At 40.2% G+C, this 26,627-nt stretch overlaps 2 protein-coding genes across 3 annotated transcripts; both read left to right on the top strand.

Annotated features, from left to right (window-relative positions):
* Positions 1–702: 702 nt before the first annotated feature.
* On the top strand, positions 703–18,670 carry LOC139655454 (smoothelin-like protein 2). Its single transcript, XM_071532871.1, has 12 exons — positions 703–1,380; positions 8,207–8,285; positions 8,385–8,537; positions 9,998–10,171; positions 12,058–12,285; positions 13,105–13,275; positions 13,501–13,563; positions 14,070–14,127; positions 14,604–14,747; positions 14,836–14,956; positions 16,584–16,735; positions 17,980–18,670. The coding sequence occupies exons 1-12, from the start codon at positions 817–819 to the stop codon at positions 18,104–18,106; spliced, it is 2,034 nt and encodes a 677-aa protein (XP_071388972.1). The 5' UTR covers positions 703–816; the 3' UTR covers positions 18,107–18,670.
* A 545-nt stretch (positions 18,671–19,215) lies between these two features.
* On the top strand, positions 19,216–26,233 carry LOC139655498 (polymerase delta-interacting protein 2-like). 2 transcript variants are annotated; one of them, XM_071532945.1, is made up of 12 exons: positions 19,216–19,394; positions 19,523–19,528; positions 20,051–20,126; positions 20,269–20,366; positions 21,236–21,335; positions 21,440–21,515; positions 22,429–22,536; positions 22,678–22,814; positions 22,935–22,961; positions 23,286–23,411; positions 24,441–24,520; positions 24,936–26,233. In XM_071532945.1, the coding sequence occupies exons 1-12, from the start codon at positions 19,216–19,218 to the stop codon at positions 25,045–25,047; spliced, it is 1,125 nt and encodes a 374-aa protein (XP_071389046.1). In that variant the 3' UTR covers positions 25,048–26,233. The 2 variants fall into 2 exon arrangements, with proteins under 2 accessions (XP_071389046.1, XP_071389037.1); XM_071532936.1 differs by lacking the exon at positions 19,523–19,528.
* The last annotated feature ends 394 nt before the right edge of the window (positions 26,234–26,627 follow it).

Genomic DNA, 26,627 nt, shown 5'->3' with positions numbered 1-26,627 from the left:
GGTAGGAACACTTCATGAAGCCCGGCCCCTCCTCCCCATTCCACTTCCTCCTCCCCTTTTTACTCCCCAAAATACAGAGGGTGACCCTGCTGCTCCCAAGTTTGGGCGACACAGATAGAGCACACGACACTCCACCAAGCAAAAGGAAGGAAGGAATCTCACTGTAGATGCACTTAAAACGAGACAGCGCAAACTCCCAGGAGGACCAAAATACTTCATGTACCACTTCGACTGGAACCCTTCAAAAGGTCGGTTTGATCATTCCCTCAACTCTTGCAGGCATCAAGTTCACGGTCTGCCCATGCAGAGCTAATACGTAATCCCGTTTCCCGAGATGTCATTGTGCATGTGTTTTCCGCGGCTTATAAATAACAACAGCTCTCGCTCTGACCAGATGAGAGGAGAGAGTAAGTGTGCGGAGAGAGATCTTCCATGGAGCCTAATGGGACTTTAATGAGTTGACTTCCCAGGAATCCGTCTGCGACCCCAGCCACCCTTCAAAACCATTTACATCGTCTGCTTTACTGGAAAGCTATCATGGAACACCATAGATATTCCTTTGAAATGTTCTCACCGGTATCCTAGAGAAAGGAACTTCAAAAGGAACCCATCATAAAGAAAAAGACAGGAGAAGAGTGATTGGCCAAGAACTCAAACTCTTCGTTTCAACTTAAGGAGAACGTGAACCAGAGAACAAGCAAAGGAAGTAGAAGAAGAGGGAGATCCAAGACTTAGTTTCTGAGCTACACACTGATCACCCCACAACTGAATCTTCTTGAAACTTGGGGGTGGTGAGCGTTTGCTAAAACAAAAGCCATGGATCAAGCGACAGAGAGCTTTCCAGGTCCCTCTGCGGAGAGCGTTCGTGAGGCGATGGTAAGCGAGGCCCTGGGTCGCTTTAAGGCCACGCTGCAGGCCGCCGTGAGCGAGGTGCACGTGGACGTGAGCGCGTTCAAGCAGCGCATGGAGAAGAGGATGGACGAGGTGTGCAAATCCAGCGGGCCCCTGGCCGAGGCGGTGGCCAGGCTGCAGGAGGAGAACCGGCAGCTCAGGGGGCAGCTGGACGCCCTCGGCCTCCTGGTGGAGGGTCTGGCCTCCGGGGCGAAGGGCGAGAGGAGTCCTGCCGAGGCGGTGGGGAAGAAGGAGAAGAGTCTAGAGAATGGACATGGGCAGATACAGTCCAAAAGTGGCCTGGTTGGCTCTGGAGGTTCAGAGAAGGACCAGGCGAGTCAGTCCGCCTCCACGCACCCAGAAACATCAGGGTCAGGTGTAGCATCGAGCCCGGCTGCTGCTGCTGCTGCTGTTGCTGCTCCAAGTTCTGCTCCCATCGACTCCCCAGCCCCCCCTCCCTGGAGATCCAAGAGACATGCTGAAGTCAATGTGAGTATTTTCTACAGGTACTACAGTCTACATAATAGGGTATTGCACGATTAGTGTGTATGTGTTTGTGAGACAGATAGATAGAAAGCAAGAGAGGAAAGTATGTTGGAGTCAAATCAAAGTTCTGCCTCTGCCACGCAATCTTGTGAGTTGATTGCCTTTCTCAGTTAGAAATTAAAATGCTAATCTGTTTTAAATCTCAGGGCTTCACTAATGAATTAACACTAGGAAGGCCAAGCCACTGCCATTTGACGGCTGTTTTGGATTTTGGGATTGAAATATCTCAGCTTTCAAAATGTCACTCTGTGACTTTTCCTCGACCCACTTTCTGTACAAACCAGAGTTGTTAGATTTTCTAAATCACGGAAGAAAATAGTAGTTATAATTGTTTATCCTCTTCAAATGACGGCTTGTTGGCCTTCTCTTAGATCCTCCAAAATGCACAAATTTTTCTAGAGTTAAACAGTGTCAATATCAGTGCAGCAGGCGAGATGACAGAAAGACATGTGCATTTGGAAAATATTTTTACTATTTTTTTTTTTTTTTGACATTTTTTATTTTTATGTTGGAAAAGCATTCATTTCACATTCATCTTTGTACATAGTATCAGTATTACTGCAAGTAGATTCACATAGCGTTATGCACATTTAAAACAAAAAATGCTGCAGTATGTTTGACAACCATTTTACAGCCTAGCTCTATATTTTCACTATTAACATTGAAAGGAAAAATCCACCTTTAAACACTCATGCTTATTTAATAAAACAGCTATTGGCGATGCACCATCCATTTTGTTGTCTGCTGATGTATTTTATATTGTATGTCATAGCTACAATGGAGTTTGACAGCAGAAAAAAATTCAGCTATCTAAAACATCAACAGTAAACCTCAACCAAATCAAAGAGCAAGGGCTTCCTTCTAGAGCCACCATTTTGCACCAATGTTCAACCATACTGGGAGAAATCCATCGTAGAAGAGGCAGAGAAACCAATTTCTACAGTGACAGCAGCCTCAATAGACCAGAATGCAATGCAGCCACAAAACATGTTGTGTTGTGAGTAAAAGGCGTGGGTAATTCTGGGTAACGTAGGAAATCAGATTTTTCCTTTCAAGATATTGTATTGATATACTATTACTCTGTTACATTAGGCAAGCCAGTAGCAGCAGCACTAATAACTTGTGGTGTCCCCCAGGGTTCAGTTCTGGGCCCCATTACTTTCTGTCTATTCTTGCTCCTATTTGGCCACATTATTCAAACGTACAGTATCTTGCTCCATCTACCCATAAAATGCATTGATCAGGACAGCTCAACTAGCCTTAAAGAAAGCCCTACATTAAGTGGATTGAAATATTATGTGGATGCCCCTACATTTTCAAAGATTAACAATAATAATACATTTGAGGATGATTTGGCTCACCTAACTCTGCAAAAGTCCATCATCTCAATCTTCAAAGCATCTGTCAAGACTGATTTGATGAACGTTTCAAAAGTATTTCAGGTCATTCTTTCTACAGGTAGCAAATGTCTCTTTCCATACCTTTATTTCTTACTGCTGTCTAAAACTTGTCCAGGATACTGTAACAAGAATTTTACTTGTAAATAGGTGATGTGATCACATCACCTTGATCTCCCCGCACTGGCTTCCTCTGCATTTTAAAAGTGAGTTGTGAGTTTGAAGTGGGTCATATTTTTAGTCTCAGGGGAAAGAATAGAGTGCTTCGTGTTGTTCTCGACCAAATATTTTATAGCTTTTGCCATACCTTTTGATGGCTCCACAGCCTCAACTGAAAACAAATGGAGTTTGGCCTTTTTCAGTCAGGGCCCCTAGACTAAATAGTGTGTCCAAGGAGGTCAAGCTGACCAAATAAGAAGACCGGCTAAGTCACTTTTATATGATGTGTTGATGCAAGTTCCTTTAATCCAATTGTCTCTCATAATTAGTCTATGCTATACTACTACTGCTACTAATAATAATAATATCCACCATTATTAGCATTGATATTACAATGCCCATCATTATCATTACTGTTACCCAGAGGTGGTAGAAGTACACAAATTCCCTACTCAAGTAAAAGTGCAAATACTCTAATCTAAAAATATACTCTGGTAGAAGTTGAAGTACCGTTTCAAATCCTTTACTCAAGTCAAAGTATAAAAGTACGTGGACTTAAATTTACTTAAAGTATAAAAGTAAAAGTCGTTCTCTAACAAAGTCATTTCTAATGTTTTAAACAGATGAGAAAGAGTCTGCATCTTCGTGTTGCTTCTCTCTCTCTCCCTTTCCCTAATTTTTGGTGTCACTTTGCTGAACAAGCAGCCAATCACATCTGGCTCTTGATCAGCTGCTTCTGGGATGGAAGCCGTCTGATGCGGAAAATACATTTTTCTTAGAAAATCAGTTGATGATTTCCCGAGAGTAACGAGTCTGCTTTGAAAATGTAGTGAGTAGAAAGTAGAGATTTTTCTTTTGAAATGTAGTGAGTAAAAGTAAAAAGTCTTCAGTGAAAGAAAAACTTGAGTAAAGTACAGATACTTGAAAATCTTACTTAAGTACAGTAATGAAGTATTTTTTACTTTGTTACATCACACCTCTGCCGTTACCATTATTGGGATGATATCCCCACATTAAGCCCTCGGCCTAGCTGAACCTCAGTACCCCCCTCTCTCAGCCTCCATCTGCTCATGACCCTCTTTTATAACTGCAAGTCCTCCAAAGGGCACATGTATTTTTGGGTGGGAGGTTTGGGACTGAGCTGCTGCTCTTTGGAGCCGCTCTGACAGCATCCGCACGCCGTATCGACTTAAGCAGCATTGCAAATTCCTTCCTCACCTCGGACTCTTTTACATTTTAAACACAAATTGGAGACAGGGAGAAGAGTGTGAAGAGTGGCTGCCTAACAGTCCTTCCATGGCTTTCCAATAACCAGCCTCTGATAGGAGAAATTAATCTAATAAAGTCCTATAAATTTGGAAACCCAGCTGAAACCCATTTTAACTCAGTCTACCCACCTTTTTTTATTTGCAGAATAGAGTTCACTCACTTTTCTAGCCTGACGTAAATCTAAATGACTTAATTCCACAGTATACATTATAGTGGATAGTAGATAGGGTATTTTAAGGGGAAAGAAAGCATTAAAGGAATTGTTTGTATCAGTGGTTGTTGGCCTTGACCAACTGCAGATCATAGTCTATGCACCTTTTTAGTTATCACTACATCCACTGTGATAGAATTATCGCCACTAACAATACATACAGTCGCACCCACTGCCATTTCTTTCTGTTGAAGCAGTGTGGACAGATGGAGAGAATAGGATCCAAAGGAGAACAATGCAAGGCATGCCCCCTAACTGTACATAGTTGTTTGCATACCTATGACGTAACGTACACACACACACACACACACACACACACACACACACATACACTCACTAAGAACCATGTGCCGTGGTCAAGGCCCATAATGCCCTGCCCTCCAGAGGGCTGAGGGGCATCGCCTGCAGGGAGTCCTGCTTCCCGGGCCAATCTCAGTCTCAAATCTCCGGATGGAAAGTTGAATTGCGTCGGTCTCCCCGTCAACGACCCCCTTTGACCCCCCCCACCCCCACCCCCACCCCCCCCCCCCCACCCTCAGTGGGACGACCAGCTGTCCTGTCGATGCACACACCCTGCCAACATTCCTATCTGCTGAAATCACCTGGTCATTTCCTCTCGTCAACCCCCCCCCCCCCCCCTTTTTTTTTGACGTGTGTGTGTGTATGTGTATGCGCAGGGCCGTAGCGGACATGGAGGCCATGGAGAGATATGTACGGGGGGGGGGGGGGTATGTATGTACAGTATGTATGTATGTATGTACTGTATGTATGATGTGATATCATCTTCTTTCAGCAATTTTGAAATCTGTTGAGTTGATCTCCTTAAATGCAACTGACATTGTTAAGACATTGTGAACAAACCCTCTCTCTCAGCATTCTCTTATAATATGTATATATCATTAACTTATTCACTGGTTTGGAAAATTGTTTGACCCATGGCCTGTTCAGATTTTTTTTTTTTTGATGAAGGATAGGGAGTGATATAGCCTTGCAAAGTCTTCAATGAGAGTGAGAATTAACTTCAATAGTTAATACATGAAGTATCACACAAGCTGATTGTGAGAAAAATCAATGCGGTCACATCAGTAAAAGAGCTTTACAACTCAGAGAGTGCACACTAACATGAAAGCAAGCCTGTTTATATCCATGTTATGATGAATGTCTCGTGAATTATTTAACTCTGGTTGATTTATGTTTAAAGCTTTTCAGTGGCATCTTGCTTCCATAATTGGATGTATTTCCGGTGGAAACAGGATGTTGGGGCGGGACAGAACGCTGGGAGGGACTGTTCAAAAGTGGCCCGGTTGGACCAGAACAAACTGTGAAATGCTTTGTTCAGAATGTTGAACTTCACAAATTTCAGATTCTTCAAAGTGAATCCCGACATCAGGATGCAACCATGGTGTCTTAGGAAAAGAAAACAGGGTTTTCACACCATGTTGCCACTCTGTCCCTTTGAAAGTTGATAAATTGCAGGGGGATTGTTCAAAAATCTGTGATGGTTTTATTGGTTCGAATTTGTATGTCGCCTACTGGTACAGCATGAAATAACCACTAAAAATACATGTTTTTCCACAAAGTAAAAGTAATGTAAAATACATAACATAATATATACCTAATAAAAACATGAGATGGATAGAAATAGGTGTGCCTTATGATATGGAGAATCAGCTAACAAGATAAAAAAAAGTCATTTTTCATTTTTATTGTGACTATAAAAATCTAACGGGACAGGGCCATTCCACAACGCTGGTAAAAAATTGTCTCAGCCCCGACCAAATCTGTCCCCCTCGCTTGTGAAATGACGGCTACGCCCCTGTGTGTACGTGTGTGTGTGTGTGTGTGTGTGTGTGTGTGTATATCCCAAGCGATGGCATGTTTCTAAGAAAGAGCAAAAGCGATATCGGGCTAAACCCGGCGCGAGGATGAAACTGAGGATAAAGGGATGAACGGGGTCAGACGGAGACAGACCGTGATATACTGCCGCGGCTACTGTGGAGCCCGCAGATCATCGCGGCGCTAATCCCCTCTTGACGATGAGTTGACTGACTCGCCGTAATGGCTCTATTGCGTGGCTGCCAGGGCCATTTCGTGTCTCTGGAAAGCCAAAAGGGGGGGTAGAGGGGGTGTTTGGGAGGACAAACACGGGGTGATATACTTAGGCACTGTTTTGACCACGCCGACAAGCCCCCCCCCCCCCCCCCCCGGTTTCCAAAGCGTCCATTTGGGGCTATATTGGGATGTAAGGGGAGCGGAGCGGGGAGCATACTTGCGAAGGGCCGATTACAAATCTAAAATAGCCGCTCACCGGGACCATGGGTTTTGCCGGCCACAGCTGTCATTAAAGGAGAAGCTTTCGGCAGGAAACAGCTGAAGATCGCGCACGTGTAGAAAAAAGCGGGCACACACACACGCACACACACACACACATATGGATAGATTTACCATGGATGATGAAGGTCTAAAACTAATTTTAGCCCAAAACCATGCAGCAAATTGAAAGACAAAAGATCCCCCCCCTCAAATATTGTCTAGAAATTGGAAGAAACTAGCCTATGTTGGAGAGCGAGAGTGAAAAAGCCAGTGAGCGATTTTGCTAAGGCAAATGTACAAATAGACAGAGATAGCCTACAGATGCATTCAACTGTTTGTTGAACATATTGAAGTTTATTAGGACATCATGGAAACTGTGTGTTAAGATGTACTAATCCTAGAAGAATTTCTGATAAGAAAGGAGAGAAGATTCCTCATGCAATTTTCCATTTAGTTTCAGCGTTGCATTAACCTGCCTCATTTAAACATTATTGTACTTTTAAAGGAATACATCAAGTTTTGGGGAGACTGTCCCACTGATTGAGTTAGCTAAGTGATCATAATAGACACCAAAATCCTCCATGTCTCCCATTAGCTCCAGTGCTCCATGCTAACACTTTAGCATACACTATGTTGAGTGATAGTAGGCTCTATGCTAACACTTTAGCATACACTATCCTGAGTGATAGTAGACTCCATGCTACTTTAGCATACACTATGTTGAGTGATAGTATAGGCTCCATGCTAACACTTTAGCATGGAGCATTGTACTAAAGTGTTAGCATGGAGCCTACTATCACTCATTATAGTGTATACTAAAGTGTTAGCATGGAGCAACAGAGCCAACAATATACCAGGGACACATGGATGATTTTGTTGTCTATGTTCTCATCACTTAGCCTAATGGGTAAACTGACCAAGAGGGCAATCTGACAAAAACATGGTGTGTTCCTTTAAGGCAATGGTTCTCACCGTGGGGTTAGGGGACCACCAGGGGTCCTTGGGGGGTTTCCAGGGGGGTCCCCAGCAAATGGATGAATTGTTAAACTTCAGCATTATTTCTAACACAGTTAGAGAATGTAGGAGAATGACTGTTTTGATCATATTTTCACTGTTATCTCTCTACCTACAATACAGATAGTCATGGAATTCTGGACAAAATCATATCTAACAATAAAAATATTCTCAGATTTGGGTCAGAGAGACAAAATCTTATCAAACGGGGGTCCATGGCTCTAATGTGGACTAAAGTAGGGGTCCTTGATAGGAAAAAGGTTGAGAATCACTGCTTTAAGGTTATGAATTGCCCTACCAGTTTGTTGATATCTGTATTTTCTTCAGCAATGTGAAATCATGAAAAACTACAGTTCACCTAAATAGTAGAATTGCATGTTTTGTACTTTTTGTCCTTGCTGAATAGGGCACTGATGCTAAGGGAGAGAAAAAGTTGGCCCATACAGCCACAACGGTGCAAGAGAATGGGAGTCACAAACAGCAAGGTACGCAGAAACGCTGCAAAGCTCAATTCAGGTGACTTGACAAATTGATTCTTGATCCGAACCTCTCACCTTTGGTTATGTTTGCTTGTATCTACTCAGAAAGCTTATTAAAGCCGCAGGAGGAGGCTTTACTGTTGGACTCCAAAGCGGTTCCCCAGTCCCATCTGCCTTTAACTGCCTTTACCAAACCGAGCCCTGAGTCCTCAGCCGTAACCAATCATCAGTCTACGGTGGAAATCCCGAAGATGCCTGGTCAGTCAGTCCCTGTTGTCACCTGATTTGTTGTTTGCACCTTAAGCATCTAATTCATACATATTTCATGTTTTATCAAGTTTACATACTATGCACTATTTGTGTTTTCATAATATGAAAATAGAATAATTCTTGATGGATAGCTATTGGTTAAAAGAGTAAGATAAGATGAAATTTTAATGATCCATGTGGGGAAATTGGGTTATCGCAGCAGCAAATAGCAATATGATACAGCAAAGAAAAAATGTAATATAAATAAGATTAGAGCAAATTGGGGGTATTAAACATAACGCAGCTGACACTTCCAATATGTCAAGGACATATAAAGTAGAAATGTATGAATGAAAAGTAGGAAAAAATATGAGTTACAGCATTATGAGTGTGCAAAATAAAAGCAGTACATCAGAGGTGGACGACACTCATTTGAACCATCTCCCATTTTCAATAAAGGCTCAATATCAGCCAGTTAATCACCAAGTATGTTACATTAAAAATCCGTAACCACTAATCACTAAATAATTGCATTTAAATTTATTAAAATTTTTTATGTCTGCAATGCTTACTTTTTAATCATTAGACATTGGAGTTGTAATTAAAAGCAATGAGCATTCACTAAACTGCTCATATCAAATTTCAAGCTGATATTTAAGTGAGCTTATTAACATATTTCCTAGATCACATTGTTTTTTAATTTATGTGTTGGAAACCATTACTCTCTACTCTTTTTACAAACAGCAGTGAGGTACAGAAATCTGGACTGCCATCATACAAAAATGTGAGGCAATCAGGCAATCAATCATATGTATATATATTTTTTTTACAGAGCAGGAAGCGCCAGCACTCCTGACCAAACCCCATCTCCCCCTCACTGCAATGACAAAATCCAGCCCCGATTCTCCGACTGCTCCTCAATCTCCTGCTTCAATGCCCAAGTCACCCAGCCAATCAACAGCAGAAACTCCAGTAAAACCAGCAGAATATCCTGCTATAGGTGGTGAGTGGGGAAAAAATCTCTGTGTCTTTCATTCTATACTTCACTGTATTTTCCCCTTCATCAGATACCAATCAAACTCCAAACCTCTCTCTCCCTCGCTGCTATAACCAAGCCCAACACCAAATCTTCAGCTGCTCGTAAATCCAGCTCAATATCGCCTGCTTCATTGCCAAAGAATCTCATTTATCCAGAATCTCTCATAGTAAAACCCGAGTGATGTCCTTTGAATAGTGAGGGCATCATAGATGAAATGGATGCGGTTTTATGATTTATGACAGAAGGAGGCTCTAATTGTCTCTTTAAACCAACACGGACTCCCAAAATTTTGTGAAATCAAAACGAACATGCGGAATGATCACGAAATGCAGATTACGTGTTGTGGACGCAAATAAAGAGACGATTACTTTCCTCCACCATGAAAGGATTATGTTCATTTTTCATTTTATTAAATTTCTCCCTTTCTCAGATGTTACTGAACCCAAGCTCCATCTCCCCCTCACTGCCATGACCACCAAAGCCAATCCAGAGTGTCAGATTGCAGCCAAACCTGCTCAGTCTCCGGCGTCAGCGCCTAAAGCAACTGGTCACTCTGTAACAGAGATTCCGACAGTAAAACCAGGAGAATATCCTTTTAAAAGGGGTGAGTTATCTTCATAGAAAACATCAGCGGTTCTCAAATGTTGTCATGTCACAGACCCAAATAGACACACATTAGACCGTGGACCCCCATTTGATAGGATATTGTCTCTGGACCCATAGGAAAAGATGTTAGTTGTTGATGAAGTACTGGATTATAGAACTGTCTACACGTAGGGAGATAATAGTGGTGAGAGATTCTCTAACTGGGATTTCTAGTAGTGAATTCAATTATAGTGAAATTAAACTATCCCTCATTTTACTCTGGACCCCCCTGGAATCCCTTCAAGGACCCCTGGAACCTCTTCAAGGACCCCTGGGTGGCACTCACCCCCACTTTGAGAACCAGTGGAATAAATGACCCTTGTCAGACTGTGTGATAGGGGCAGAAAATGAGACCCACCTCTGGCAGGTTTTTTTCTAGCTCCACCTGGTGGACTGTATTGATGAATCCAAAATGTCTGACTGCTGCTGGCACTATGTGAGAAATTACTCTGCATTGAGTTTCTTGTTGGCTCCAGTGACGAGAATCTATTTTTGGTACATTATCCTGCCAGGCTGGATGACGTTTCTATCTATCTGCAATGATGACGTTTCTACCTGTGATGACAGCATTTCTACCCACGGCAATGACGGTTCTACCTGCGATGATGACATTTCTACCTGTGGTGACAGCATTTCTACCTACGCCAATGATCCTTCTACCTGTGATGATGATGTTTCTACCTGCGATGACGACATTTCTACCTGTGATGATGACGTTTCTACCTGCGATGATGACATTTCTACCTATAGTGATGACGTTTCTACCTGTGGTGACAGCGTTTCTACCTACGCCAATGATCTTTCTACCTGTGATGATGACGTTTCTACCTGTGGTGACAGCATTTCTACCTACGCCAATGATCTTTCTACCTGTGATGATGATGTTTCTACCTGCGATGACGACATTTCTACCTGTGATGATGACGTTTCTACCTGCGATGATGACATTTCTACCTATGGTGATGACGTTTCTACCTGTGGTGACAGCGTTTCTACCTACGCCAATGATGTTTCTACCTGCGATGATGACGTTTCTACCTGTGGTGACAGCATTTCTACCTACGCCAATGATCTTTCTGCCTGTGATGACAACGTTTCTACCTGCAATGATGACGTTTCTACCTGTGGTGACAGTGTTTCTCCCAAGCCAATGATCTTTCTACCTGCGATGATGACTTTTCTACCTGTGGTGACAGTGTTTCTCCCAAGCCAATGATCTTTCTACCTGCGATGATGACGTTTCTACCTGCGATGATGACCTTTCTACCTATGGTGACAGTGTTTCTACCCACGCCAGTGATGTTTCTACCTGCGATGATGACGGTTCTACCTGCGATAATGACATTTCAACCTGCGATGATGACATTTCTACCTATGGTGACAGCGTTTCTACCCACGCCAATGATGTTTCTTCCTGTGGCGGTGACATTTCTACCCACGGTGATGGGGTTTCTTCTATTGTTGTGAACGAACAAATCTTTTTGACCAAATCTTTGTAATTAACTGAGTGTAGTCAAGGCATAGGTGATCTTATCTCTGCCTTATCCTGCCATGCGTGAATAACAAAAATCCTGCCTCGGTCAAGCAACTTAAAGAACCATACTGGTGTTTTTGCACGTTTTATCCCATCTCACCACAGCCCAAGTCACCAAAATACCAAACGGGCGCAGGGGAGAAAAAAAACACTTTGCGCCGGCGCAAAGCCCTGCCGTGCCGAGTCCAAATGTGTTGGTTTTTTTTCAAATGTAAGATCCCTAGTGTACAATTCCATCAGACTCTGTCTCTTTTTATTTTATTCGTTCCTGTTTTGTTTCCATTTACTACATTATTCCATTTCCACTTTAGCAGGTCCATCTGAACCAAAGGAACTGAGCTCCCAGGTATCCCAGGAGCAGTCAGCCCCTGTATCCCAGACTTTGCCCCATCTTGGCCTCAAAGCAGTGACCAAAGCCAGCCCTGAGACTCCTGCTGCATCAAAATCTGATCAATGTCCTGCTTCAACACTCATGTCTTCAAATCCTTCAATACCACAATCCCCAACAGTAAAACGAGGCGAATATCCATTTAGATGCGGTGAGCACAGTACAATATTGGCTTAAGGCAAGGCAGCACAGGTGAAAATGGCAATTTTGGCTGGATGGGTCAATTTTGAGATATTATAAAATATTATAATATTTCATATAAATATTATATTTATAAACAGCTATTTCCCAAATACATGTTCCCATACATTTGCATATTAATGAGATAATGAGATAAAACTTTTGTGAAACTTTTCTTCACACCACTATAACTCCTTAATGCTTTAGGATACAGACTTCATAATAATACCACCCATGTGAATGTGTTCTGTGAAGACAAGTATGTTGACATAGAGAAATATTGCTAATTAATACATTAATTAGCTTTATTAGTGACCTCATTAGCATAACTGGTTATGTTTAATATATCATGGTAACTATGGTAGGGCATTAGGCAGCTTAAGTTTCTCTTGTATACAGTGGCTTTTAAACATGAATATAGCAATAATTAATTTTAAAAAATGTGTTAGAAATTCCTCAGTAAATTACCAACAGTTATTCATCAGAGTGAAACAGGAAGATACACTCTGACTCTATCAACTGAGAGAAGTGTTCTACCTTATATGCAAATTTGCACCTTTTTCTAATTGTTATGAAATGTTGAAATGTTAGTAACAACATCAATAAAAACATAATTCATCAAAAAATGTATTTGTGTCAATATTCAGCATATAAAATGCCATATTAACTTTTTTTTCCCTATTCACCTGTGGTGCCTCTTATATCTCAGATACATTGCTCAGTCAGGCTTTAGTTGGCTCCTCTTTCTGGCTCCCATTTCAAATGTTTGCTCTTTTTCTCCTTTCATCAGACATCACCGAACCCAAACCCTATCTCCCCCTCTCTGCCACGACCAAACCCAACACCGAAGCTTCATCTACTGCTTTACCAGCCCAGTCTCCTTCTTTGGTACCCAAGTCACCCAGTCATTTAATATCACAAGACTCTGCAGTAAAACCTGGGGAATATCCCTTCAAGCGGGGTGAGTTCAACTAGGGGTCAAAGATCCCCCTCTAAAATAAGTGTCATGCAGTCATTGTTAGTTACTTTTGATGGTTCAAGGAGGAGGCTGAGGACAACAGGGTGGGAACAGTCCTGGAACAACTTCACTTTCTCCATTCCTCTTCCTTTAGTACACATCCTTAAATAACCTTGTTTCCCCTCTGCACTTTTCCCCTTCTTTCTCTCTCCCACTCCATCACTTCAGCACCAGTCCTGAAGACACCCAGTCCCAGTCTAAAGAGAAGCGTAAGCTTTCCTCAATCTGCAGGTAAAATACAGTTGTCCCCTAATAGTCACAATTTTCCGCACGTACCATACTAACAGTTTGTAACATTTTCAGAATGTTTTCAGCTTTTTTTAAAAAAACTACCAGTTTCATTGCTTGCAAGTTTCAGCCAAAACTATCAAATGATTTTATCTACAGGCGTCTACAAGCGTGTGTTATTGAAATATTATCCTGTTTATTATATCATGTAGATGCACACACACTGCACAAAAACAATTCCCAACTTCAGAGAATAAATGTTGCATTGGTTGCTTTTTCAGCTACAGATTTCTGAGCATGTGGATGATTTTTTTTGCACTTTGTAAATCTGTGCAGTTCCCGGAAAGCTGCAAAAACAGTCAGCAAAAAAGTGTGTGAAAGGAATCTCTTTAAATCTGCAAGTGTATACAAAGCCCTAGCATGGTGTGCATGTGTTTGTTTTTTGTCTCTCTCTCTTCTCTCTCATGTTGTCTCTCTTATTCACTCTTACTCTTTCTCTTTCTCTGCAGAGAAATTACTTCCCTCCAAGTCGGTTATAAAATCGGGTTTCTCCCCTAGTTTGGAAAAGTAAGTCATAAATCATGTATTCTGTTTTATAACATGCAGTCAAATGGATTACTGTTGACTACGGTTAGACTGATATATTGTTTTGCCAATATACGGGGCCGATATTGGGCTTTTATTAAAAATCAGATCTGGTTCAGTCAGTGTCATCCACCTCTGATAAGAAGCAGTTTGACTGATTATGTATTTGTTGTGGAATTGATCAATACTACATTGAATTGATTCTAATGAGACAATTTGAATGGATTCCAAGTATGCATATGTATTATTATTATTTTCTTGGGTTTCAATGGAGAGTTTTAGTGTCCCATGATGGTCTAAATGCTGTTTCAGAGGCTTTTTCACCCTGATGAGGATAAAATTGAAATGAAATGAAAAAGGCAGCTTCAATCCAAAAATATTGGTATCGGCTTTCATACTGGTCGAACCCTATAGTCTTGGCATTGTGCTTCATTTTGATGTCCACTAATTATCCACAGGAAAGTGGACAAGAATGAGAGCTTGGCATTAGGCCGGGGTGTGGACTGGAAGCAGGATCTGATGAAATCGCAGACTCTTCCTCGCTCCAACGGCACGCAGGCCAGACGGGCTCTCTTTGAGAGGCTGAACTCAGACCCTGTCAAGTAAGTATATTTAAAATACTTAAACCGAAAGTTTATTCCCAGATGTGAATGACATTTTACTGCAGTGAATTGTGTTTCCTTTGAATAGGCCCAAGTCCCAGGAGTCCAGGCCCAAACTGAAGCGCTCTCAGAGTTTCGGAGTGTCCAGTGCCAGTGGGATAAAACAGATTCTCTTGGAGTGGTGCCGCTCAAAAACCATTGGCTATCAGGTGTGGCAGCAGATACTGATTATTTATCCTTTTCTGTCATATTACCTGTGACTAAAATCCTCTTTTTGTAGCAATATAAATGTTTAGTAACAACATCAATAGCCCAATTCAGTCACCAACCAGTGAAAAGGGCCATTACACATTACACACACAAATATATGATAACAATAATAATCAGTTACATATTACAATAATATTGGTGATTTTATAGTTTTGACCTCAAAAATGGATCGATGCGATTATAGCCTATAGTGTTTAGTTTATGAATTACATTTTACATAATACATTTTTCCCAGTGGACAGTTTCAAGGGGGTAAGAGTTATATTTTGCTATATCCTATGCTTATTACAATGCAATATATAATTACAATTCAACAGAACCCATTTTGTATTATAGAAACAAACTGCAATTCCAGTAAATTTCATTTGCATTACAAAAATAACACTGTACAACAAAATACCATATACCAAATATAGGCCAACAGCTCACTCCAGCCCGATTCATAAAAAGCAAAAAATGCATTTGAACATTAGCTGTTAGCTAGCATCCACATCAAAAGTAGTAATTTTGTTTATCATTCAATTCAATTGTATCAAATATATAAAATAAATATAAAATAAAATAAATAAAAACAAAACTGGTCACAAAAAAGTAGTCATTTTGTGTATCATTAACTTGTGCTAACATTCCATTGTTAGCAAACGAGTAGCTTGTGCATTAGTTAGCTAATAAGTTAGCTAGCATCTTCTATCTCTGCTATCCACCAAACACATTTAAAATTAAGTACCATATAGGCTACTTTTATGAATATGCCATCATACCAAGGAAAAATTATGGTTAAAAATTAGCTTTCCACGTCAAAAACAGTGGGAAGAAAAAAGCTTCCATAAATAGGCTATAAACATGCAGAGTAGCCTATATATATGTTCATGTGCTCATTATGCGCTGTTGTCAGCTGATTGACCTTGTACATGTAAGATGCTTCCAATCTTTCTATTTTGATTGTTGTTTTAATTAGCTTTGAAATATAATGGGTGGAACAGGGCTGTGAAAATAACAGAATGGACTGCTATTCTTAAAAAAAAAACACAATGACAATGTGCTTACCTTGGATACCTGATTCTGTAAAAAAGTATTCAGTCACTGACCCCTTGGGGGACATTAGTACATTTGTGTGTGAGAGTCACATTCATAACTGTGTCTGGAACACTAGATAAAAAAAAGTCAAACTCAGTCAAAGGCTTGATTAGATATTAGATTAGATTAGATTAGATTTTATTGGGGAAATTGTGCTGTTACAGCAGCAAAAGTAAAAAGATACAACAAAGAAAAATAGCATGCAAGAACAGAGCAAATTGGGTATTAAACATAACACAACCAACAATTCCCACAGTCAGACATATAGTAGAATGGCAGTAGTATCAGTAGCAGCAGAACCTTTTGAGACACAAAGACAATGTGAGATTTGTGTATTATGAAAAGGTGGAGAAGGCTATAAAAATTTTCAAAATGTCAATATGGTAATATGAAAGTACGAGAAAGACAATGTGAAAGATTACAGCATGTATATAGGTTGTGCAAAATATTAGACATTATAACATCATCAACATCTTATCTCACCACCAGAACATCGACATCCAGAACTTCTCGTCCAGCTGGAGTGATGGGATGGCTTTCTGTGCCCTGGTGCACTCTTTCTTTCCTCTGGACTTTGACTTCAACGCGCTGGACCCCGCCAACCGCAAACACAACTTAGAGCTGGCCTTCGCTACTGCAGAGTAAGCTGGCTAGAGTGCAGTGAGTGAGGCAGTGAGCGAGCGTATGTGTGTTGTTTCTGGTTACATTTGAGTGCAGTTTGTCAGCGTTATTAAAAGTGCTACATGTAGGATTTTAACCATCAATATATCATTGTCAAATTAGTTGAGATGCCTTGGTATAATTATCGTAACCAAAAGAGACCGTTAGTGGAGATGTTTGGTAGCCTTCCAGCAGTGCAATGTCAACCCAAACAAGAACTGAATTTTCACAATCTGATATTGAACTGTACAACTCTGAATCTGGTTTTGAACTGATATCAGGAAGATATTTAGGTCCCAATTTCACAAAATGATACAGGTAGCAGCTATAGACGACTACGGATAGGGCTTGGCGATATTGTTAAAATCAATATCACGATAATCATAAGGATTTTTTTCCGATATCGATATATATGACGATATGGCTCACATAAGCGAAATCACGTTAAATAATCAAATTAATGTTCATCATATTGAACCGAATGGTAATGTTTGGTGTGATGTCAAACTAAACTGAAATTTTCACATAATATTCCTACCATACTTCATTTTGTCTGAGTGTCTAAATAAAATGAGCTTGTTCTCATCAGTTCAGACAGCAGAATTGTGCGTTTCGATATCCCAAAATCACCATATCATCACAATATAATCCCACTGAAAGACGATAAATGATAATATTGAATTATCGTCCAGCCCTAACTACGGACTACGACTATTTCACAGGTTTCAACATTGTTGTAGGCCGTCATACTAACATTTATTCCCCGTCAAAATGTTCACTCTTATGCCAGTGCTACTGTTAGAGCTAGTGTGTCTCAAAATAAAGACCTCATTTCCCATAAACCCTCTTGTCTCCTGCCCCCCTCCCCCTCCCTGGTCTTTACTGAAGAGGATAAACATGTTGAAAGTGATTTTTTCCATCTGCCTTTCCCTCCTTCCACCATCTGCCATTTCCAGAAACTACTGAAAGCTTTAGCTCCGCACCCTCTTCCTGTTTTGTGCCATAAAGCAATCTCCCTTTGTGCTATAAAGCAATACAGCAGATTACCTACTAAATCCAGTGTCACACAATGTAAAATGCAGTGTAGAGGCCGGTAGAGGCTGCCAATCTTCTCAGTGAGGGTCTTGTATGTTTATGGTAATTATACTAATGTCGCAGTGATAATGTGTTAATGATTTACAGCACTTTTAATACACTTCCCTGTTCCTCTCCCCTCTCCCTGCAGGGAGCAGGCCGACTGTGTGCGTCTGATCGAGGTGGAGGACATGATGGAGATGGGGAACAAGCCAGACCCCATGTGTGTGTTTACGTACGTCCAGTCCCTCTACAACCACCTGAAGAAGTTTGAATGACTCTGTATCAGAGACAAAGGACAGATTCCCCCATCGGCCCCCAGCACTGCTCCTCTTAACCAGTGGTGTGTTGTGAACAGTTTGAATGGGTGGGGGCCAAAATCAGATGAAGGACTTAGGCTCTGGACAAGCAAACTAATATTAAACCACTGTTCTCCAAATCATATGAAGAATGACATTAGTATTTGACAAATAATCCTCTAAATGATATCTGCTGTATAACTTTTATATGTGTACATTTGCCATTTCGACACATTTTCTGTATCATATATAGTGGATGTTGGATTGATTCATAAAATGCAGTTACTCATGAAATGTATTAGTAAAGTGCTATTGATATTGTGCGTTGCTCTAATATTGCCTTATTTATTTGAGGGGGGTGTTGGCTTTGATGTCGTTTTCATCAGATCAATAGACACCATGTTCAATTTATAAATTCACCAATATTATTTATAATAGTCGGGGTTGATCAATCAGTGTTTGGGAGCATGAGCGACTTTCTCCCAATGCTAGAAACTATGAAATCAGGAAACCTAATATGTAATGTCATAATGACGACCAGCATGGAGCTGCTCCATTGACAATAAATGGGAGACTTGACTTTGTGTATTCATTTAATGTTTGTGTGAATATAAGCATCCAAATAGTTTTTATCATGTCCTGGCCAGTAAATGGTCCCCTAGCACAAGGAAATAAACCTGTGTAGTGTCACAGTCACAGTTTTCATATTGTCACATGTTTAACTCATTTGTATTTATGGATATAAAATGAACCATAAACAAACTGCAGCAGACATTACTCGCTTTCCATGAGTTGAGTTGACTGTATTACTGTGAATATAACTTATAATTTAGATTTGTATTATCTTGGACTGCCAACATTGATGGATCCACTATTGGAGCCATTCAAAATATCTCGCATATCCTACTTACCACTAGGAGGCAGACGTGAATGGTTTTTCCCAGTCGGTACCTCGTATTTACGGTAAACCCGGCATGACCTGAACGCGGCATAAGTGAATGGAATTCTGAAGCAGGAAAGTCGTATCGACCGTCTTTCCCCATAGCACCTGAATGCAGCATACGGGTCATATATATATATAAACAAAGATGGCGGCCTGCATCCTACGGCGTTCGCTAGTGTCGACTGTTAATAAATTCTATGCAGAAAACGTTACGAGAACATTGAGCGTTTATACAACTAGTAAAGATAGATTTAACGGACTCCATTCATTATGTTCGGTATGTGGGTTATTCAGCGTCCAACAGAAACGGTTTATGTCGTCCAGGTAAGTTGTTAACACCCAAGCTAGGCTAACTAATGACAATGCTAACGCTAACCTGACAGTTCAAGTCGTCGCTATAAATGTGTTTATACTCACTTCACACCATATCTTAAGTTGAAGCGGATGGTTAGAAATGGGTTCTGACACTGTGTGTTTCTCTCTGGGTATATACAAATGGTTATATGTAAAAAGTGAGTTAAAAAGCTCGCTTTAGCTCTCAAAATGAATTTAAATAATGCTGCTTTCAAGTGCTCCACGCAAGCTCCTACCTCTGTTCGCGTTCAAATGTCGTAAATGGGACGTCTTTTTTTTTGTTTTTTGCCATTCATGTGATTCATTTTTCTGCCCCACGATACGTATTGTAACATTTTTGTATTGTGATATATTGCATTTTTATATATCGTCCCATACCTACTGTCCAAATGAAGTCGTTTAATATGCCATGGTCAGACTAGAGTTACTAAATCACATTCTGCACATTGTACGTTTTTTTTCACATTAGTCAAAGGTTGGTTGCATGTTGTCTCAAATGATTATTCAACATTCACCTTTTACTAGTAAATAAACCACAAGGAAATGGAAACATGCTGTTGTCGTAGTCTTATGTTTGTCTTAATCTTATTATTTTTAAGATGTCTGTGTTCTCTTTCATGACCTAGGCCCGAGAAGAAAGTTCTGGAGACAGTAGGAGTATTCGAAGCACCGAAGCAGCAAGGGAGATATGAATCAGGACAAGTGAGAGATGTTTCCCATAAATTCACCTACTGAAGGGTTTTAATCCAATCCATGTTCATTGCCTAACAGTGAATACCTTGGTGTACTTCCTTACCGTGATTGTACATTTCTGGCCTTAAACAATCCTTGTGGTTTCCCGTAGTTGTTTCTGCACAGTGTGTTTGGGTACAGAGGGATTGTGCTCTTCCCCTGGCATGCCCGCCTCTACAATCGCGACATCAGTCCTCCGACCACAGAGAGGTAAAACACATCAGCAACACACCATTCACACTCTTCAAACAATATATTTTAATATAAAGAAAAGTCGTTGACAGTTTCCGTTAGGGTTAGATAGGGCTGGGTGATGTGGTTGAAATCAATATCATGATAATCAAGGATGTTTTCAATAGATATATATCGTGATATGGCTCATGTATGCAAAATCACATGCTAGGGCAGGGCGATATGGTTGAAATCAATATCACGATAATTTTTCTCGATATCAATATATATCACGATATGGTTAATGTATGCAAAATCAAGTTAAATAATCAAATTAATGTTCATCTCATTGAAGCGAATGGTAATGTTAGGTGTGATGTCAAACAAAACAGAAATATTCAAATAATATTCCTACCATACCTCATTTTATGAGAGTTTTTATATATAAAACCGTTAAAGAATATTGAATTATCGCCCAGCCCTAAATCAAATTAATTAATATTAATGCTACATGTGATGTCAAACAAAACTGAAATTTTCAAATAATATTCCTTACAATATTTCATACCTAAATAAAAATTTGCTTGTTATCAGCAATTTTGAGTCAATATTTGCCTTTTATTAAAAATCCCATATTGGCCAGTGCAATATGAATGAGGCTCCTCCCTTTTTTTCTACTCTTGCAATAAAACCTGCAATAGAACCTGCCTCACCCTGCCTGAAGGAGCTGCTAACCCACCTAAAAGAATTTAATCTGCATGGTTTTCAATGGAGAGTTTTAGTGTCCTACGATGGTCTAACATGGGAAATACTGAATACTTTGAATTGAAGGGTTAACAGTGGAATCTTGCTGTGTTGTTCCTGTATCACCTGCCCCTGTTCTCACCTCACTGTACTGTTGCCCGCAGTAAGCAAGAGGCCTCGGGCGCACACAGTTTTAAAGAGCTGAAGGCCAAAACTCACACACACTACCAAGTCCTAATAGATGCAAGGGACTGCCTGCACATTGTGAGTATCTGATCTGATCCAAATGCCAATGTGCTGTGCCATATTAAAATAAACTGCCATCACTTAACCTATATGGAAACTGTGTTTTTTTGTGTGTTTGTCAGTCTCAGAGGTCCCAGACTGAAGCGGTGACATTTCTGGCCAGCCATGATGACAACAGGGCACTCTACGCCATACCAGGTCAGTGGGACTTCAGTGGCTGAATTTGCAAAACACTCTTTGGAAAAAAGAACTCTTTGGGGCGACAGTACCCTAGAGCAGTGAGACTATTTTTATTGTTAGATATGATTTTGTCCAGAATTCCAAGACTTATCTGTATTGTTGGTAGAGAGATAACACTAAAACTATGATCAAAACAGTCATTTTTCTGCAGTATATAACTGTGTTAACTTCTTGTAAATTAAATAATGAAGAAGTTTAACAATTCATCAATTTGCTGGGGACCCCCTGGAACCCCGTCAAGGACCCCTGGTGGTCCCCGGACCCCTCGTTGAGAACCACTGCCCTAGAGTTTAGAGAAGTAGGTGTGTAGCCTGGCGATTGCTGGTTTGAATCCCAAGACCGGTTGGGAATATGTGGGTAGTAGGAATGGGACAGTATATCGAAATTCAATATATCGCAATGCAAAAAAGTGACGATACGTATCATGGGGCAGAAAAACGAATTGCGATATTAGCTCCATGTTATTCTGCTGTAGCAATCACAAATGAGACAGCTTGACCATCACAATTTCACAAGCTCTCCATCCAAATTATATTATTTGCACTTTGTAATGACATTTTTAAATTGTTGTTTACATTCTAGCAAACCAATGCCATTGAGAAAATCTTCTTAAATGCATTTTTTGTAACTATTGCCCTATGACAAACAAGTTAAGAAAAAGTGACATTCCTTGTGACTGTAGCCAACTGGCTCAGTAGGCTAATCTGTTGTGGAATTGTTTTGGAGAGCTGCTTATCAAACACTCAGGAGTCCTACAATGAGAACCAGTAGATAATCTGCTTTTTTTTTTTAATACTGTCATGTTTTGTAGCCAGTAAGTTTCAATGTTGCCTCCCTCCTTATTTCTACCTGTCTGTCTGTCTGTCTCCAGGTTTAGACTATGTGAGTCATGAAGACATCTTGCCCTACAACTCTACCGACCAGGTTCCCATCAAACATGATCTATTTAAGCGCTTCTTCCAGTTCGAAGCTTCTAATGGTAGGTCAAAGACAGATATTTATTAATGATCTATTTGTCTCCTGGCATTTTACTATTATAAATCCAAATTTGATATGGTCAAGTGGTGCAGCGATACCAGTAATGAGTACTATGATTTCTGTCCTCGTCCACGCCCTGTAGCGCCCCCCTTCGTCCCCAAGGACACACTGCGGCTGTGGCAGGAGAAAAACCACCTCTGGCTGGAGCTGTCAGACGTCCACAGAGAGACCACCGAGAAAATCCGAGTCACCGTTATCCCTTTCTATATGGGCATGAGGGTACGCTTGTCTGGCTGATAGCAAAATAAGCTTTGTTTGGCTTTTTTGTATTGTATTTCTAGACACTTCAAAAGCAAATGGGATGCTAATGTGTGTCCGTCCTCTCTTTCCCAATATCAGGAAGTCCAGGATTCTCATGTTTACTGGGTAAGAGGATAAACATTTTTTTTAGTAACTACCATTCTTGTGATTTTTATAGTGAAAACCTGTAGTTTTATGGCGGTTTTATGGTGAATAATGCTGAGAAGTACCCATAACATGGCAGCGGAATAACATTTTCATATTCAATGCGTGAAGAGTTCTGCTCCAAAATTGTCTATATATCTATTTTGTGTGAAAATGTACTTACTTGAAGTTTGTCATTCGGTCTCAATGTAGAGAATCCGCTCTGTAGAAGCATTATTTTTTTGTCAAGGATTTAATTTACTCATTTTCGAACGTCAACCCTCATGACTCCTGTTCTTTTCCCAGTGGCGCTACAGCATCCGTCTGGAGAACATGGGGGATGAAGTGGTTCAGCTCAGAGAAAGACACTGGAGGATCTTCAGCCTTTCTGGCACCTTAGAAACGGTCAGGGGCAGAGGAGTGGTGGGACAGGTCAGTCGTTTGCCATCACTTCTTTTGAATTATTCAAGAGTCTCTGTGCATGCGTGCTCTTCCATAGATCGTTCCATAGGTTCCATAGATTGTTTAAATTAGTATTGATGTTCAAAAGCCCTTATTGTTTCAACCCTAGGACGGTGTGCGACTTATAAATGTCACTGTCAAATCAAGGTATTTCATGTAAAATGGCAGGAATTTCCACGAGGACTTTTATTTTGAAAATTTAATAGACAGTTTTGCACCGCCAACGACCCTAGTATTCAGAGGTGGAAAGTAACTAAGTACATTTACTCGAATACTGTACTTAAGTACAATTTTGAGGTACTTGTACTTTACTTGAGTATTACCATTTTATGCTACTTTATACTTCTACTCCACTACATTTCAGAGGGAAATATTGTACTTTTTACTCCACTACCTTTATTTGATAACTTAAGTTACTAGTAGTTACTTTGCAGAGATTATGAATACAAAATATAATCAACTAATAAATTGTGATGTATTATTATAGATTACTGTAAGCTACCCAGCAGTATATAAAGTAGTGGAAATCAGCCCCACCTTTTCCAGCTGCAACATTAAAGTGCAGCTTACACATTAATGCATCAATGATTATAATTCAATAATATAATATATACTGTATTATCCTGAAATGGGCCATTCTGCATAATGAGTACTTTTACTTTTGTCGCTTTAAGTACATTTTGATGCTAATACCTTTGTACTTTTACTTAAGTAACATTTTGAATGCAGGACTTTTACTTGTAACAGAGTATTTTTATACTGTGGTATTTCTACGTTTACTGAAGTAAAAGATCTGAGTACTTCTTCCACCACTGCTAGTATTACATGAACACTTAGTGGAAGCTGACATGAGGATCGACCCAGTATTCACGCAGCTGTTGTAAAGCATTTGTGCAGGTGTAATGTAATGAGGTGAATGTGTTACAAACCAGAGTTCATGTAAGGTTTTACCCAGAGATCTGTGTGTGTGTGTGTGTGTGTGTGTGTGTGTGTTTACAGGAGCCGGTGCTGTCCAAGGAGCAGCCGGCATTCCAGTATAGCAGCCACGTTTCCCTGCAGGCTCCCAGTGGACACATGTGGTGAGCCCCGCCAGTCATCACAGACACACTCTAGGGCTGCAACTTAATGATTATTTTGATAAACAATTATTCTGCTGATTAATCGATTATTCTGCCACTTATTACGCTTATTCTATCTATCTCTTTCACTGTTTAATAGTCATGCTGTCAACAAAATGAGAGGAAAAAAATGAAGCAGTATTATCTTGATAGGATTCTCAATTTCTTCAAGTTACCACCTGTTGTACTCTATAGAGGGAGACATCACCTGGCACCAAAGATCAGCCAATAGCAGATGGCCAGTGCAGTACCCCGCTTTTCACCATTAGATGTCAGGCTTCACACAGATTTTAGCTTTGAGTTTAGTTAGTCGTTGAAGTTTCATCTTATCTGAGAGAGTAGGGTGTGATTTGTTTGTGTTTTTTTTCACCATCAGGGGGACCTTTACCTTCCAGCGGGCCGGTGGTGCCATGTTTGAGGTGGCCATCCCCTCCTTCTCGTTGGACAGCCACGGCCACAGAGACAGCCCATACTCCTTCCTGTTCTGAGAGAGACACTGCCCGGGAAAGCCAGTACTGGACGTAAGGGAAAGGACGCCCTCTCAGCTCCTTAATGTGTTTTATACCTGAGGAAAAATTCTCCTCTCCTTGTGGACTTACTCTTGGGCGTCTAAGGCAAACATACAGTAGTATACACAGTCAGTGGGTATTATAAATATATACTGCTTTGTGTATTTGTACATATATAAATATATGTATAAATACTGGTGCTTGGCATCTGACTTTTAAACTTAAAAGGACATACTATATGGTAGATTGTCCAAAAAACTTTGCACACAATTTAAGATAGTTGCAAATATTGTTCAAGTTTACATTTTTAGCCATATTGCCGTTTGGAAGTTTACAACATGGTGACTATAGTGTTGGACAAGGTGCAAAGACTGATAACACTCTGTTTCGTCAAAAGAAGACATTCTGTAACTACCTCAAACTATGACTTGATACAACAGGAATAATACAATACAATGTTACCTCTCACTTTACCACAAAAAAATCTATTTATGGAAATTACTACCATTTGCCGAAGTCTCCATAACTCACGATGGAAATGTAGACACGCCCCCTGAAATTTATAGGGGGAACCCAAGAGGAACGAGCCCTTTTACCCCTATGTATAATCACCACATTTTAGATGCATGACAGGCCCTTTTTAAATTGCTGGCAGTTCTTCAAAACCCTTTGAATACATTGTCTGTGCTCTTGTCCAACTGCTCATGATGTTCATTCTTTCAAAAATTGTTCGCAAAATTTAAGAAGCCAAACTGTGAAGCTAACTCAACTCAAGCTTGTCGACGTACATCATGCTAGCACTGCCAACACACTCCAACTGCACAGCTGGTTGGCAGGCAGCACTGGCACTAGCATTCATTAGCACAAACTGTACTGCCAGTATAATATGGAAGCATATTCACTTTTCACATTTGGATAACTGTTTGCACTTTGCTACCTTTATAGCGTAGTATGTTTTTGACAATGAAATTTGATGACTTTTTTCAATTATCATTTTGACACCATTATTGCATAATCACATGAAATGAAAAGCTAATCATAAAATGTGCAAATCTCTGTTAAAATTAAATGTCAATACTAGTATACGAAATGGCAAATGCAAAAGACATTATTGAATTTTCATTATTCAACTTTCAATTTTCATTTTGAACTTTGAAGCATTACATTGCCATTTTACATATTACATTTCAATTGTGCCTGCAATATGCTTCCATAGCATAAGAACTGGGATCTCAAAATGAAAATAAATGTTTCAACATACCATTAATAAAACTGGACTCAATCCATGTTCATTGTGTCTTTCATTCTTAGTGGTCCACAGTAATCCATGTAGTCCCCTTTTGGGCCAGAAATTTAAATTTGTCAATTGAAATTTCCATAATGTTGAAGGAAAAAGTCTGAAAGTTCCTGAAAAACGTAATTGGAGGACATGATGTATGATGGTAGCTCAAAGTAAGTTGGAGAGGCTTGTTCAAAGTGGCCAAATAATGGCTAATGTGCACCCTGTAGGGCCAATCATATGCTAAATCTTATGCTGCATTCAAGTCCTATGGGAATAA

Source organism: Centroberyx affinis, unplaced genomic scaffold, assembly GCF_046629955.1.
Source record: "Centroberyx affinis isolate AG114_WGS23_722 - 3 ecotype Tasmania unplaced genomic scaffold, CSIRO-AGI_Caff_v1 ptg000156l_1, whole genome shotgun sequence".
NCBI lineage: Eukaryota > Metazoa > Chordata > Actinopteri > Beryciformes > Berycidae > Centroberyx > Centroberyx affinis.
The sequence above is the reverse complement of the archived record's forward strand: the minus strand, read 5'-3'. Positions and strand labels throughout refer to the sequence as shown.

Coding starts and splice junctions, on each gene's coding strand:
- LOC139655498 (XM_071532945.1), top strand. CDS start 19,216: ATGGCGGCCTGCATCCTACGGCGTTCGCTAGTGTCGACTGTTAATAAA. Junction 23,412..24,440: donor GCAGAGGAGTGGTGGGACAG/GTCAGTCGTTTG, acceptor GTGTGTTTACAG/GAGCCGGTGCTGTCCAAGGA. Junction 24,521..24,935: donor GCTCCCAGTGGACACATGTG/GTGAGCCCCGCC, acceptor TTTCACCATCAG/GGGGACCTTTACCTTCCAGC.
- LOC139655454 (XM_071532871.1), top strand. CDS start 817: ATGGATCAAGCGACAGAGAGCTTTCCAGGTCCCTCTGCGGAGAGCGTT. Junction 13,276..13,500: donor GGAATATCCCTTCAAGCGGG/GTGAGTTCAACT, acceptor CCATCACTTCAG/CACCAGTCCTGAAGACACCC. Junction 16,736..17,979: donor CTGGCCTTCGCTACTGCAGA/GTAAGCTGGCTA, acceptor CTCTCCCTGCAG/GGAGCAGGCCGACTGTGTGC.